Raw genomic sequence first — 11,599 nt, 5'->3', positions numbered from 1 at the left:
GGCCTTGGGGCGGCCGCGGGGAGGAATGGCGCCCCCCCCCGCCCCACACGCCCGGTTCCCCGGCGAAAGGTCAGAGGTCACCGCCATTCCCCGTCCCGCTGTGTCTCGGCCAATGGGTGGGAAAGACCCGCCCCTCCGTGGCCAATCGGTAGCGGGATGAGTCACCGCTCCGCCGCGCGGCCCCGCCCAACCGAGTGCGTCATGACGTCGTGATTTCCCTCTTCTCCGCTTATTGGAGCGCCGCTGGGACGGACAAGCGAGAGGACCGGTGAGAAAGCGGGGATGGGACGCGCAGCCTCACGGCTCTCAGCGCAAACGCGCCAGCAGCCAATAGGCGGGCAGGTACCACCCCGCGCGGACGGCGGCACCAATCAGCACGTCGGGGCGGTGCGCGCGGGGGCCGCCGCCGCCAATGGGGCGAGGTCGGGGGCGGGGCGGGTGACGGCAGCGGGGCGGCGGCGGCGATGGCGGAGCTGCGCTCGGTGGCCGCGGGGCCCGGCCCGGCGACGGCAGCGGCGGCGCTGCCCGGCCCCTTGGCCCTGCCCGCAGCGCCCGGTGCGGCTCCGGCCTTGCCCTCACCGGCGGCAAGCGGCGGGGCGGGCCCAGGCCCAGCAGCGACGGCAGCAACAGCAGCAGCGGCGGGGGGCGGCGGTTCCGGGTCGGGCGGTACCGGATCCGGTTCGGCGCGTGAAGGTTGGCTTTTCAAATGGACCAACTACATCAAGGGTTACCAACGCCGCTGGTTCGTGCTCAGCAACGGTCTCCTCAGCTACTACCGGTACGGTACCGGGCACCAGCCCCGCCAGGCCCCGGCGCTCCTCCGTGACCTTGGGCCCGGCCCATTCTTCCCGCCGCGAAGCCGCTGAGGGTGTTTGGGGGGTGGGGGTGGGTGTACGCGTTCCCCCGCACTAAGCCGGTGAGGCCCCGGTGTCGTCCCCCGTCTCCCGGTGCCCGCCGGGGCGGGGAAGAGCTGTCACCTCCGCAGGGGTGGGGCCGGCCCCACCCATGTTTTGGGGGGGGGTGTGTGTGTGTGTGTGTGTGTTGTCTGGCTCAGTCCCCCTTCCCCGGTCGCCGGGTGTTGCTGTTCTCCCGAGCAGCCCTTCCCCGTGGGTACTGAGCGCCGCCCCGCCACGCGGCTCTGCCTCGGGGACAGCGGCGTTACCGGTCCCCCTCCCCGCCGTGCCACCGTTCGGTCCCCGAGGGGACACCCGAGCCGTGGGGGGCCCCCCCGTCCCTCCATTATTGATGGAGGAACCGGAGCCCGCAGGCAGCTGCCTGCTCGAGTTACAGCCCGGCGGGCGGGGGGGGGGGGCACCGGCCCCCCGGGGCAGGGCTGGGGAGGGGGCACCGGCCCCCCGGGGCAGGGCTGGGGGCGTCCTAAGCGGCTCCTTCCCTCCCCTGGCAGACCCAGACCCGGTGACGTGGAGGTGCGTGCTGGCCTGGCACGGCCTCGCACCGCGCCGGGGATTTCATCTTCCTCCCGGGTCATGCCGGGGATTCTCCGAGGGGAAGGCGGTGGGTCCCAGAGGCTGCTCCTGGGGGCTGCTGAGCCCTGCCTTGGGGCTGGTGGGGGGGGTCCGAGGGGCTGCAAACCCCTCCCCATGCTCCCTCACCGAAGTGGCGTTGCCAACCTTGGCCCCATTCCGGCGCTGGCGGTGAAACCCCACGCCGTCTGCTCTCTTGCCCAGCCGACTTGGCAAAACTGCCAAGGGTTGGAGCTGGTGCTTTATTAATAGCCCTGTCTGCAGGGTGGGGGAACGCCAGCCCCCTTCCGTGAAGCCCTGGGGGCTCAGCTCCTGCCCCACAGGGCTATGGGTCACCAGCCCCCCTCACTGTGCTCCCCTCCTGCCTCTCCCCGCGCAGCTCCAAGGCGGAGATGCGGCACACCTGCCGCGGCACCATCAACCTGGCCACGGCCAACATCACCGTGGAGGATTCCTGCAACTTCATCATCTCTAATGGCGGGGCCCAGACCTACCACCTGAAGGCCAGCTCAGAGGTGGAGCGGCAACGCTGGGTCACAGCCCTGGAGCTGGCCAAGGCCAAAGCTGTCAAGATGCTGGAGGAGTCAGGTACGGCCCCTGTGTGAGCCAGCGTGTGTCCCCACAGCCCTCCAGAGCTAAGCAGCGTGTGTCAGTCCCCTGCTACACCCGCGTGGGTCCCGCTCCTTGGGCCCAGGGGCTGTTTTGCCCCTCCACAGGTCATAATCCCTCATCCCCAACCTGTTCCCAAGGCCTCTTATTGCCAGCCAGAAATGTGTCCTGCTTTTTCCCCCTTGGTCTTCCATGCTCACCTGGGGTGCTGCGCAGGGACGGCGTTGCGGCACGTGGCCCGTGGTGCTGGCAGCCACTCCCCAAGCAGGGTTTGGAAAGGGCAGCCATGTCCATCCACGTGTGAGCTCAGCAGCACTGTCCTGCCTGCTGCGGCCATGCCAGTGCCGAACCGGCTTCCCTTCTGCCCGGCTCCGGCTTGAGGAGCAGCCAGCAACCTGGCACATGCTTCCTCGCTAGCGTGACTGCTCGTGCGCCAGGATATCGGCCATCTGCTCTGAGCTGCCGCGACATCGCCCTCTGGAATCCCGTGGCGGTGGCCGGGAACACCCCGTGTGCGGCTCCCAGCCCTTGGGGAGTTGGGGGCCCTCCTGCTGTGCCCATCCTGGCAGTCCAGCGGTCAGAGCCTGGTGTGGCTCAGAGGGCAGGAGCTCCCAGTGCACAGCTTCCCCATCTCCTGGGAGGAGAGAGGCCCCACATGGTTATGTTAATGTCCCTTCCCGCCGGCAGACGACTCCGGCGACGAATCGGTGTCGCAGACGGACAAAACAGAGCTGCAGAACACGCTGCGCACCCTGTCCAGCAAAATGGAAGATCTGAGCACCTGCAACGACCTGATCGCCAAGCACGGCACGGCCCTGCAGCGCTCCCTCAGTGAGCTGGAGACCCTCCGGCTGCCGGCCGAGAGCACTGAGAAGATCAAGCAGGTGAATGAGCGAGCCACCCTCTTCCGCATCACCTCCAACGCCATGATCAACGTGAGTCCACACCCCACCATGCAGGGCAGGGGGGGTCCCATGGGGGGATTTGACCCCCGCACGTGGATTGTGCGTTGACGAGGCGTCACCTCCCCACAGGCCTGCCGGGATTTTCTCATGCTGGTCCAGACCCACAGCAAGAAGTGGCAGAAAACACTGCAGCACGAGCGGGATCAGCGCATCCGGCTGGAGGAGACGTTGGAGCAGCTGGCCAAGCAGCACAACCACCTGGAGAGGGCTTTCCGCGGTGCCACCGTCCTGCCCGCCAGCGCGCCTGGCACCGGCGGCAACGCCAAAGGTACCGCCGGACCACTCGGAGCTCCTGCGCCGTGCGCTCCGGGGCTGGATGTGGGGGTGCGAGCAGTAGCGGTATGAGACGGAGCCGATAGTGCGGGACAGGGATAGGGGAAGCCAGCAGTGCTGTGCCTGCTGCTTCCAGCCCTTTTCCTGAGCTGGGCTCAGCTTTGTTCGTGTCGCTGACCCCGAGCGATAGGTCTGTCTGGTCTCTCCTGCGTGGCCAAGTGGCCGTGGTGCCTACAGCAGGCAATTTGCTGCCCCGTCACGTGCAAAACCTGCTCGCTCCCTCGTTGCTCCTCCTAAGCCTTGTCTGCTGCTGCAGAGGTGGCATGCGGCCCCTCGCCAGGCTGGTGGTGACGGGGGACCCTCCGATACCCACTGGGGGAAACTGGGAGGAACTCGCTGCCTCAGCAATCCTCTCCCTGTCGCCAGATCCATGCTGCCCTGTCAAAGGTGACCTGAGTGATGAGGACGATGACAATGAGTTCTTCGACGCCCCAGAGATCATCACTATGCCAGAAAGCATGGGCCACAAGTGAGTGCTGGACTGGGGGGCTGCCCTCCCACCCCCCACATCCTACTCGGGCCTGACTCTGCCCCTCTGCTCCCCTCCAGGCGCACCGGCAGCAACATCAGCGGCACCAGCAGCGATATCAGCCTGGATGAGCAGGTAGGACAGGGGCTTTTTCTGCTGGCATCGTGTGCTTGAGCTGGCTCTTGGAGAAACAGGGCTGATGGGGCGGGGTGGCTGCAAGGCAGGGCTGGGCTGGGGGTGCCCCAGTCCTCGCAGAGCGGTTGGGGGGGTCGCAGCAGTGTTGCGGCAGCCCTTGTCTTGCCCCCAGTACAAGCATCAGGTAGAGGATACCAAGAAGGAGAAGAGAACCCGCATCCCCTACAAACCCAACTACAGCCTCAACCTCTGGAGCATCATGAAAAACTGCATCGGGAAGGAGTTGTCCAAGATCCCCATGCCGGTGCGTGGGGCTGCAGCCGGCGGGTGGGCGTGGGGTGCCCCTGGAACCCCTCTCCCTTACCTCTCGCTCCCCTCCAGGTCAACTTCAACGAGCCCCTGTCCATGCTGCAGCGCCTGACGGAGGACCTGGAGTACCACGAGCTGCTCGACCGGGCGGCCAAGTGCGAGAGCTCGCTGGAGCAGCTGTGCTACGTGGCCGCCTTCACCGTCTCGTCCTACTCCACCACTGTCTTCCGCACCAGCAAACCCTTCAACCCCCTCCTGGGGGAGACCTTTGAGCTGGATCGCCTCGAGGAGAACGGCTACCGCTCCCTCTGCGAGCAGGTACTGTTTAGCCACGCTTCTGCGGTCCCACCAGCCCGCTCCGGGTGGCTGGCGTTGATTTGTCCCTTCTCCCGGCCAGGTGAGCCACCACCCGCCGGCTGCCGCCCACCACGCCGACTCCAAGCACGGCTGGACACTTCGCCAAGAAATCAAAATCACCAGCAAATTTCGGGGCAAATACCTCTCCATCATGCCTCTGGGTGAGCTCTGTGGCCCCATGGGGAAACACCTGGGGAGGGGAGGATGTCTGTGCCGTGCGGGGGAGTGGGGCAGGTTTGGGGACCACCCGAGTCTCCGTGGGCCGGGCAGGCTCAGGGGACCATTCCCAGCACAGCCTTCCCTCCTCAGGTACCATCCACTGCGTCTTCCACTCTTCCGGCAACCACTACACGTGGAAAAAGGTCACCACCACTGTCCACAACATCATCGTGGGCAAGCTCTGGATAGACCAGGTGGGATGAAACCCCAGCGACAGGGCTCCCCGCGACCCGGTTGTGCCGGTGCCACACAGAGGCGCGGATCCCCCCCTGTACCTCAGTTTCCCCCCCAACCACCGGGGAAAGGGCCATGGGCTGGATCCGACCGTCTCCTCTTCCTCCTCCTTTCCACAGTCAGGTGAAATCGAGATCGTCAATCACAAGACGGGTGACAAGTGCAACCTCAAGTTTGTTCCTTACAGCTACTTCTCACGGGATGTGGCGAGGAAGGTACGTGGGGAGGCTGGGTGGGCAGCGTGGGACGCGCTGTGGGGTGCTTGCGGCTCCTGGGTGTCCCCACTCAGGCTGTCCCTTGTCCCCACAGGTCACCGGGGAGGTGACCGACCCCACAGGGAAGGTCCATTTTGTCCTGCTGGGCACCTGGGATGAGAAGATGGACTGCTACAAGGTGATGCCGGGCGCTGGGGACAACGGAGCGGAGGGGCGGCCGAGGGCACACGAGGCCGAGGACAGCCGGCTGCTGTGGAAGAGGAACCCACTCCCGTGAGTAGGGGACGGGGACAAGGTGTCCCGAGAGCTGAGGGGACGCGCCTCCAGGCCCCCGGCAAAGGGGAGGGGAGCGGGGCTGGGTGTGAAACCCACTGGTGGAGGGGCTGAGGTCCGTCCCCCTCCTTTCCCCGGCGTAGGAAATACGCGGAGAACATGTACTACTTTTCGGAACTGGCGCTGACGCTCAACGCCCCGGAGAGCGGCACGGCGCCTACGGACAGCCGCCGGCGGCCCGACCAGCGCCTGATGGAGAACGGCCGCTGGGACGAGGCCAACGCCGAGAAGCAGCGACTGGAAGAGAAGCAACGCATCTCCCGCAAGCGACGCGAGGCCGAGGCCGCCAGGGCCACCGAGGACGGTAAGGAAGGGACACGTGGGTGTCGTCCCCCCCCCCACCTTACCCCCTGCCCGCCCTCACGGCCTTCACCCCCTCCTTGTGCCCCCCCAGGCACCCCCTACGACCCCTACAAACCGCTCTGGTTCGAGCGCAAGAAGGACCCCGTCACCCAGGAGCTGGCGCACGTCTACAAGGGCGGTTACTGGGAGAGCAAAGAGAAGCAGGACTGGACCTTGTGCCCGGACATTTTCTAAGCCAGCAGCAGCGAGGAGGAGGAGCGGCAGGGAGCGAAGGCCAGGGGAGCCGCCACGCCGGGCTGGCACCGCCTGGCGCTTGCCACAGCCCCAGTCTATCTGTCCGTCTGTCTTAACCTGCCCGTCTGTCCCCACGCGGCACCGTGAGCTGCCGGGGTTTGCCTTAGCCGATCCAAACTTACCTTGACGCCGGGGGAGCGGGAGCCGGCAATGGGGGAGGGGGGAGACCCACACCCAAACCCACTCGGGACGTGGGGTTTCCCCTTCATGCCATACACATGCACTCGTCAGCCCCCTCCCCGGCCTTGGGTGGGGGGGGGCCTGGGCAGCCCCTCCCCGGGACTTGGGGGTATGGCAGCCCCCCGGGGAGGGTAGGGGCCGGCTCTGCCCGGGCAGTGGGCGCAGCGGGGCGAGCCCGAGGCTGGCCTTGGTCTCATCCCACCCCCCCACCCCCTTTTTTTTTCTCATTTCTCAGCCGCTGGGGTGCAGGGGGGGGCCAGAACCACCCCTCCCACAGCCCCTTCTATAGGTGTATATTATATATATGTAGAGAGAAACTGGGGTCCCCCTGGCCGCGGGGCCCCCCTCCAGGTGCCTTCCCCATAGGTTTAGGGCAGGGGGAGGCCCTGGGGTGTTGGGGGAGGAGTATCTCCCATCCATCTCTGGGGAGCAGCAGGTCCCTGCACCCCCAAACACCATGGGGGGGGGGGGGCGGGGGGGAGAGATGTGCTGTGGGCAGAGGCTGTGGGGGTCCCTGCGCCCCCCAAACACTACCAGTGGGGTGGGAGATGCGCGGCGGGGGGAGGCTGGGGGGGTTGCTGCACCCCCAAACACTACGGGGGGGTGGGAGATGTGCTGTGGGGGGAGACAGTGGGGGTTGCTGCACCCCCAAAACTGAAAAAGGGGGGGGTATAATGCCTTTTTTTCTTTTTTTTTTTTCTCCCCCTCTGCCCCCTCCAGGAAAACTAAATTAAAATCTGTGACTGCCCCAACCCGGCTGTGCCTGCTCTGTGTGCAGAGGGGGTGGGTGCTGATCTTGGGGGACCCCCGGCTACTAGGGAGAGCTGAGGAACAACCCCCCCCCCCAAGCCCCGCAGGGGAGGGGGGAGGAGGGAGGATCCTGCACCCCAAAAGGGATGGCAGCGCCCGAACAGGGACTTGAACCCTGGACCCTCAGATTAAAAGTCTGATGCTCTGCCGGCTGAGCTACCCGGGCAGCTCCTGGTACTGGGGGGGGGTGCTGGGGGGCTCCACAGCTGCCTTCCTCCGCCTCCTCCTCGCTGTGCTGGCCAGTGAGGGTCCTCTGTGACCCCCAAAACCCCGTGGGCACCCAAGTACAGGGGACACGGCTTCTCATCCCCTTCACACATTTCCTGCTGCCCTCTATGTCCCCCAAAAGCCTCCCCTGTGCCCCTGAGTGTCCCTCAGGCCCCTGGGGGTCCCTGGGGGGGGGGTCTGGGGATCCCTGGGGCACTGCCTGCCCCATCCCCACAAGAAAAGGGGGCCACGGGGTGGGGTCAAACCCACGCAGGCACTTGTTCATGGGCATTTAACTCCAAGAGGTGACCCTGAAACTCTTAGGGTTTATCCCTCCCACCTTCCCCCATCCACTTGCTCCCAACTCACCCGTGGTGACACACGGCCCCAGCCTTGGGGGTCTTGGGGGGTCATGTTTGGGGGTCCCCTGTGTCTGTGTGTCCATCCCCCCCCCGAGCAAAAGCAGTGACTCTGGTGGGACTCGAACCCACAACCTTTGAATGCCCCCCCCCCCCCGTTAGAAGTCCAACGCGCTCTCCCTTGCGCCACAGAGCCGCCCCCAAGATCCCCCCAGGACACCCCCCCCACCCCCCACGGGCGTGGGCACCCCACCGGGGTCTCTGGGCCTGACGCCGGGCTCTGCTAGCCCTGGGCTTAGCACGGGGAGGGGTGTCTCTGGTGGACCGTGTCCCCCCCCCCCCCGTTGTCCCGCGTCCCCACCTCCCGCCCCCCCCACGGTGTCCCCTGCTGGATCGGGGGGGCGGGGGTCCCCCGGCCGGCTCCATGGTGTAGGGGTGATCACGTCTGCTTTACACGCAGAAGGTCCTGGGTTCGAGCCCCAGTGGAGCCACCGCCCACCCGAGACATGCCTTATTTTGGGTGGGGACCCCAAAGGGACCCCTTTTTGCCGGAGGGTGTCGTGTGTCGTCCCCCCCAGCCGAGCCACGCGTGTCACCCACCCGAGGGGGGCGTGGGAACCCCCGGGGACACACCCACGGGGGGGCGTGGCGGGATGGGGGGTGATACGGGGGGGCAGGGCGTGGCTGTGGCCGTGCCCCCCCCCCCCGCTTGCCCCCACGGCACGTGGGGTCCCCGCGTGCTGATTGGCCAGCACGGTGCTCTCTGTGGATTGGTTGAGGCCGTGCTCTCCCTCTCGCTGACTGGCCAGACGGTTTGGGGATGCTGATTGGCCGGACGGTTGCAGCAAGACGGATTGTCCAGCCAATGGTAAAGCGCGGGTTCCCCTGCCTGCCCCGCCCCAGCCCTGCCTGCACCCCCCGAGCCCTGCCTGCACCTCCCGAGCCCTGCCTGCACCCCCGAGCCCAGCCTGCCCCGCCCCAGCCCTGCCTGCACCCCCGAGCCCTGCCTGCACCACCCCAGCCCTGCCTGCACCCCCCGAGCCCTGCCTGCACCTCCCGAGCCCTGCCTGCACCACCCCAGCCCTGCCTGCACCACCCCAGCCCTGCCTGCACCCCCGAGCCCTGCCTGCACCACCCCAGCCCTGCCTGCACCCCCCGAGCCCTGCCTGCACCTCCCGAGCCCTGCCTGCACCACCCGAGCCCTGCCTGCACCCCCGAGCCCTGCCTGCACCTCCCGAGCCCTGCCTGCACCACCCGAGCCCTGCCTGCACCTCCCGAGCCCTGCCTGCACCACCCCCGAGCCCTGCCTGCCCCGCCCCAGCCCTGCCTGCACCCCCCCAGCCCTGCCTGCACCCCCGAACCCTGCCTGCACCCCCGAACCCTGCCTGCACCCCCCCAGCCCTGCCTGCACCCCCGAACCCTGCCTGCACCCCCGAACCCTGCCTGCACCTCCCGAGCCCTGCCTGCACCCCCGAGCCCTGCCTGCACCCCCCCGAGCCCTGCCTGCACCCCCGAACCCTGCCTGCCCCACCCCAGTCCTGCCTGCACCCCCGAACCCTGCCTGCACCCCCCCAGCCCTGCCTGCACCCCCGAGCCCTGCCTGCACCTCCCCAGCCCTGCCTGCACCCCCGAGCCCTGCCTGCCCCGCCCCAGCCCTGCCTGCACCCCCGAACCCTGCCTGCACCCCCCAGCCCTGCCTGCACCCCCCGAGCCATGCCTGCCCCGCCCTAGCCCTGCCTGCACCCCCCCGAGCCCTGCCTGCCCCGCCCCAGCCCTGCCTGCCCCGCCCCAGCCCTGCCTGCCCCGCCCCAGCCCTGCCTGCACCCCCGAGCCCTGCCTGCACCTCCCGAGCCCTGCCTGCACCCCCCGAGCCCTGCCTGCCCCGCCCCAGCCCTGCCTGCACCCCCGAACCCTGCCTGCAACCCCCAGCCCTGCCTGCACCCCCCCAGCCCTGCCTGCACCTCCCGAACCCTGCCTGCACCTCCCGAGCCCTGCCTGCCCTGCCCCAGCCCTGCCTGCACCCCCCGAGCCCTGCCTGCCCCACCCGAGCCCTGCCTGCACCCCTGAGCCCTGCCTGCCCCACCCCAGCCCTGCCTGCACCTCCCGAGCCCTGCCTGCACCTCCCGAGCCCTGCCTGCACCCCCTGAGCCCTGCCTGCACCCCCTGAGCTATGCTTGCCCCCCCGGGGCCCTGCCTGTACCCTCTGCACCCTGCCTGTACTCTCTGAGCCCTGCCTGCCCCCCCGCCCCCCCCGGTACTTTGTGCCTGCCGGAGTGCAGAACAGGCACCCTGCCCGCCCCACCTTCTGCCCCAGCTCCCCCTGCCCTGCCCCCCACCACCTCGGGCTGGCTGCGTGGGTGCCGTGGCTGAACACCCCTGGGGAGGGGCAGCTGCTGTCGCTGTTCCCCGTGAGACCCCCCGACCCCCAGGCTCTGAGCTGCTCCCCCACCAGGCTCACGCCCTGGGCAGAGCCTGCGCTCAGGGTGGGCAGGGGCTGGGGACAGTCACGCCCCACCCTGTGTGTCCCCCCCAGTGACCACAGACATCACCTCCAGCTCTGACCAAGGGGGTTTATTAGGTCCCCCGGCACCCCCACCCCCCCAGCTCTGCCACCATCCCCTGGGGCTGTAGGGGTTGAGGCTCTCATGTCTGCCCCGTTCCCAGATGCAAGCTCAGCTCTGGCTGTTCACTCTGAACCCTAATGCTGGCGAGGAGGTTGGGCTGGTTGGCCGGGCAGGGTCGCCTGACAAGGACCGGGGGTGGGGGGGAGGGTCCCCCCTCCTGCCCCAAGGCTTCGTTACCGGGACGACAGCATCATAACAAACTCTGCAGGGCGAGGGAGGAGGGTGTGAGGGGGGCCTGGGGCTGAGCCACCCTTTGCAGCCCCCGGCCACGTGCCCTGGGACAGGGGGGAGATGCAGGGAAGGGGGAGCCCCCTCACCATCAAAGTCCACGTGCCCATCCCCATTGAGGTCGACGTCCTGCAGGATCTCATCCATCTCCTGCGCCTTCAGCTGCTCCCCCAGCAGCGCCGTGATGGCCTCCCGCATCTCCGCGCTGCTGATCTCCCCGTCCCCATTCATGTCGAACTAGGGCGCCCACAGGTGGGGGTCACCCTCCCCACCACCCCACCACTCTCCCTCCAGGGCCATGGTCACCCCGTGGTCTTCCCATGGTCATTGTCCTCTCCATACCTGTGGTCACCCCCACGGGCACTGGCCCCGCATTGTCCACCCATGGTCTTTCCACTGTTGCTGTCCCCTCCCTGCCTGTGGTCACCCCTCTGACCATCATTATCGCAGTGTTCCCATGACCACTATCTCCTCCATGCCTGCAGTCACCTTCTCCCCACAGTCTTCCTGTGGTCACCATCCCCTCCACACCTGTGGTCACCCCTGTGGTCATTGTCCCCACCACGGTCCTTTCCCGGGTTGCTGCCCCCTCCACGCCTGTGGTCCCCCCCCGTGGCCGTGGCCCCCCGTGGCAGCGGCCATACCTCACGGAAGGCTATCTTGAGCTCCCTCACGCCCACCATGTGAGCCGTCTCCTCCCGCAGCTTCGCCCCATCATCTGCACAAAGTCCTCAAAGTCCACGCGGCCGCCCACTACATGGGGAAAGGACAACCTCAGCACCCCACGCCCCGTCCCCTGCCCCCCAGCCCCTCCCCAGCCCCACAGCGGCCGGCCCCATGCTTACTCCTCATCTTGATGTGCTGGGAGATCTCGATGAGCTCCATCTCGGTGGGCATGTACCCCAGGTGCGCATGCAGGCGCCCAGGTCCTT

The 11,599-nt window shown here is 67.8% G+C and overlaps 2 protein-coding genes and 3 non-coding genes across 6 annotated transcripts in view; 2 read left to right on the top strand and 3 right to left on the bottom strand.

Annotated features, from left to right (window-relative positions):
- Window positions 1-424: 424 nt before the first annotated feature.
- On the top strand, window positions 425-7,191 carry OSBP (oxysterol binding protein). 2 transcript variants are annotated; one of them, XM_075095096.1, is made up of 14 exons: window positions 427-778; window positions 1,864-2,072; window positions 2,781-3,028; window positions 3,128-3,326; window positions 3,758-3,860; window positions 3,941-3,995; window positions 4,168-4,299; window positions 4,377-4,622; window positions 4,702-4,822; window positions 4,971-5,074; window positions 5,234-5,329; window positions 5,424-5,602; window positions 5,746-5,966; window positions 6,057-7,191. In XM_075095096.1, the coding sequence occupies exons 1-14, from the start codon at window positions 465-467 to the stop codon at window positions 6,197-6,199; spliced, it is 2,370 nt and encodes a 789-aa protein (XP_074951197.1). In that variant the 5' UTR covers window positions 427-464; the 3' UTR covers window positions 6,200-7,191. The 2 variants fall into 2 exon arrangements, with proteins under 2 accessions (XP_074951198.1, XP_074951197.1); XM_075095097.1 differs by having other exon boundaries at window positions 425-778; window positions 5,746-7,191.
- Window positions 7,192-7,342: 151 nt separating this feature from the next.
- On the bottom strand, window positions 7,343-7,415 carry TRNAK-UUU (transfer RNA lysine (anticodon UUU)). The gene has a single exon. It is a non-coding gene; the product is annotated as a tRNA-Lys (tRNA).
- Window positions 7,416-7,922: 507 nt separating this feature from the next.
- On the bottom strand, window positions 7,923-8,011 carry TRNAR-UCU (transfer RNA arginine (anticodon UCU)). Its single transcript is given in 2 exon segments — window positions 7,923-7,958; window positions 7,975-8,011. It is a non-coding gene; the product is annotated as a tRNA-Arg (tRNA).
- A 222-nt stretch (window positions 8,012-8,233) lies between these two features.
- Window positions 8,234-8,306, top strand: TRNAV-UAC (transfer RNA valine (anticodon UAC)). The gene has a single exon. It is a non-coding gene; the product is annotated as a tRNA-Val (tRNA).
- Window positions 8,307-10,449: 2,143 nt separating this feature from the next.
- The window catches only part of RPS6KB2 (ribosomal protein S6 kinase B2), a 3,521-nt gene continuing 2,371 nt past the window's right edge, over window positions 10,450-11,599 (bottom strand). The window contains 5 exon segments of the mRNA XM_075092532.1: window positions 10,450-10,641; window positions 10,757-10,904; window positions 11,312-11,379; window positions 11,382-11,420; window positions 11,513-11,596. Coding sequence (XP_074948633.1) covers window positions 10,613-10,641; window positions 10,757-10,904; window positions 11,312-11,379; window positions 11,382-11,420; window positions 11,513-11,596 — 368 coding nt within the window. The 3' untranslated portion in view covers window positions 10,450-10,612.

The sequence above is a fragment of the Phalacrocorax aristotelis genome, chromosome 5 (genome assembly GCF_949628215.1).
Source record: "Phalacrocorax aristotelis chromosome 5, bGulAri2.1, whole genome shotgun sequence".
NCBI lineage: Eukaryota > Metazoa > Chordata > Aves > Suliformes > Phalacrocoracidae > Phalacrocorax > Phalacrocorax aristotelis.
The sequence above is the reverse complement of the archived record's forward strand: the minus strand, read 5'-3'. Positions and strand labels throughout refer to the sequence as shown.

What these genes read in the sequence shown, in the direction of transcription:
- OSBP (XM_075095097.1), top strand. Translation starts at nt 465, where the DNA reads ATGGCGGAGCTGCGCTCGGTGGCCGCGGGGCCCGGCCCGGCGACGGCA. An exon ending in CCAGAAAGCATGGGCCACAA is followed by an intron (nt 3,861 to 3,940) that starts GTGAGTGCTGGA and finishes GCTCCCCTCCAG; the next exon opens with GCGCACCGGCAGCAACATCA. An exon ending in CCTCTCCATCATGCCTCTGG is followed by an intron (nt 4,823 to 4,970) that starts GTGAGCTCTGTG and finishes TTCCCTCCTCAG; the next exon opens with GTACCATCCACTGCGTCTTC.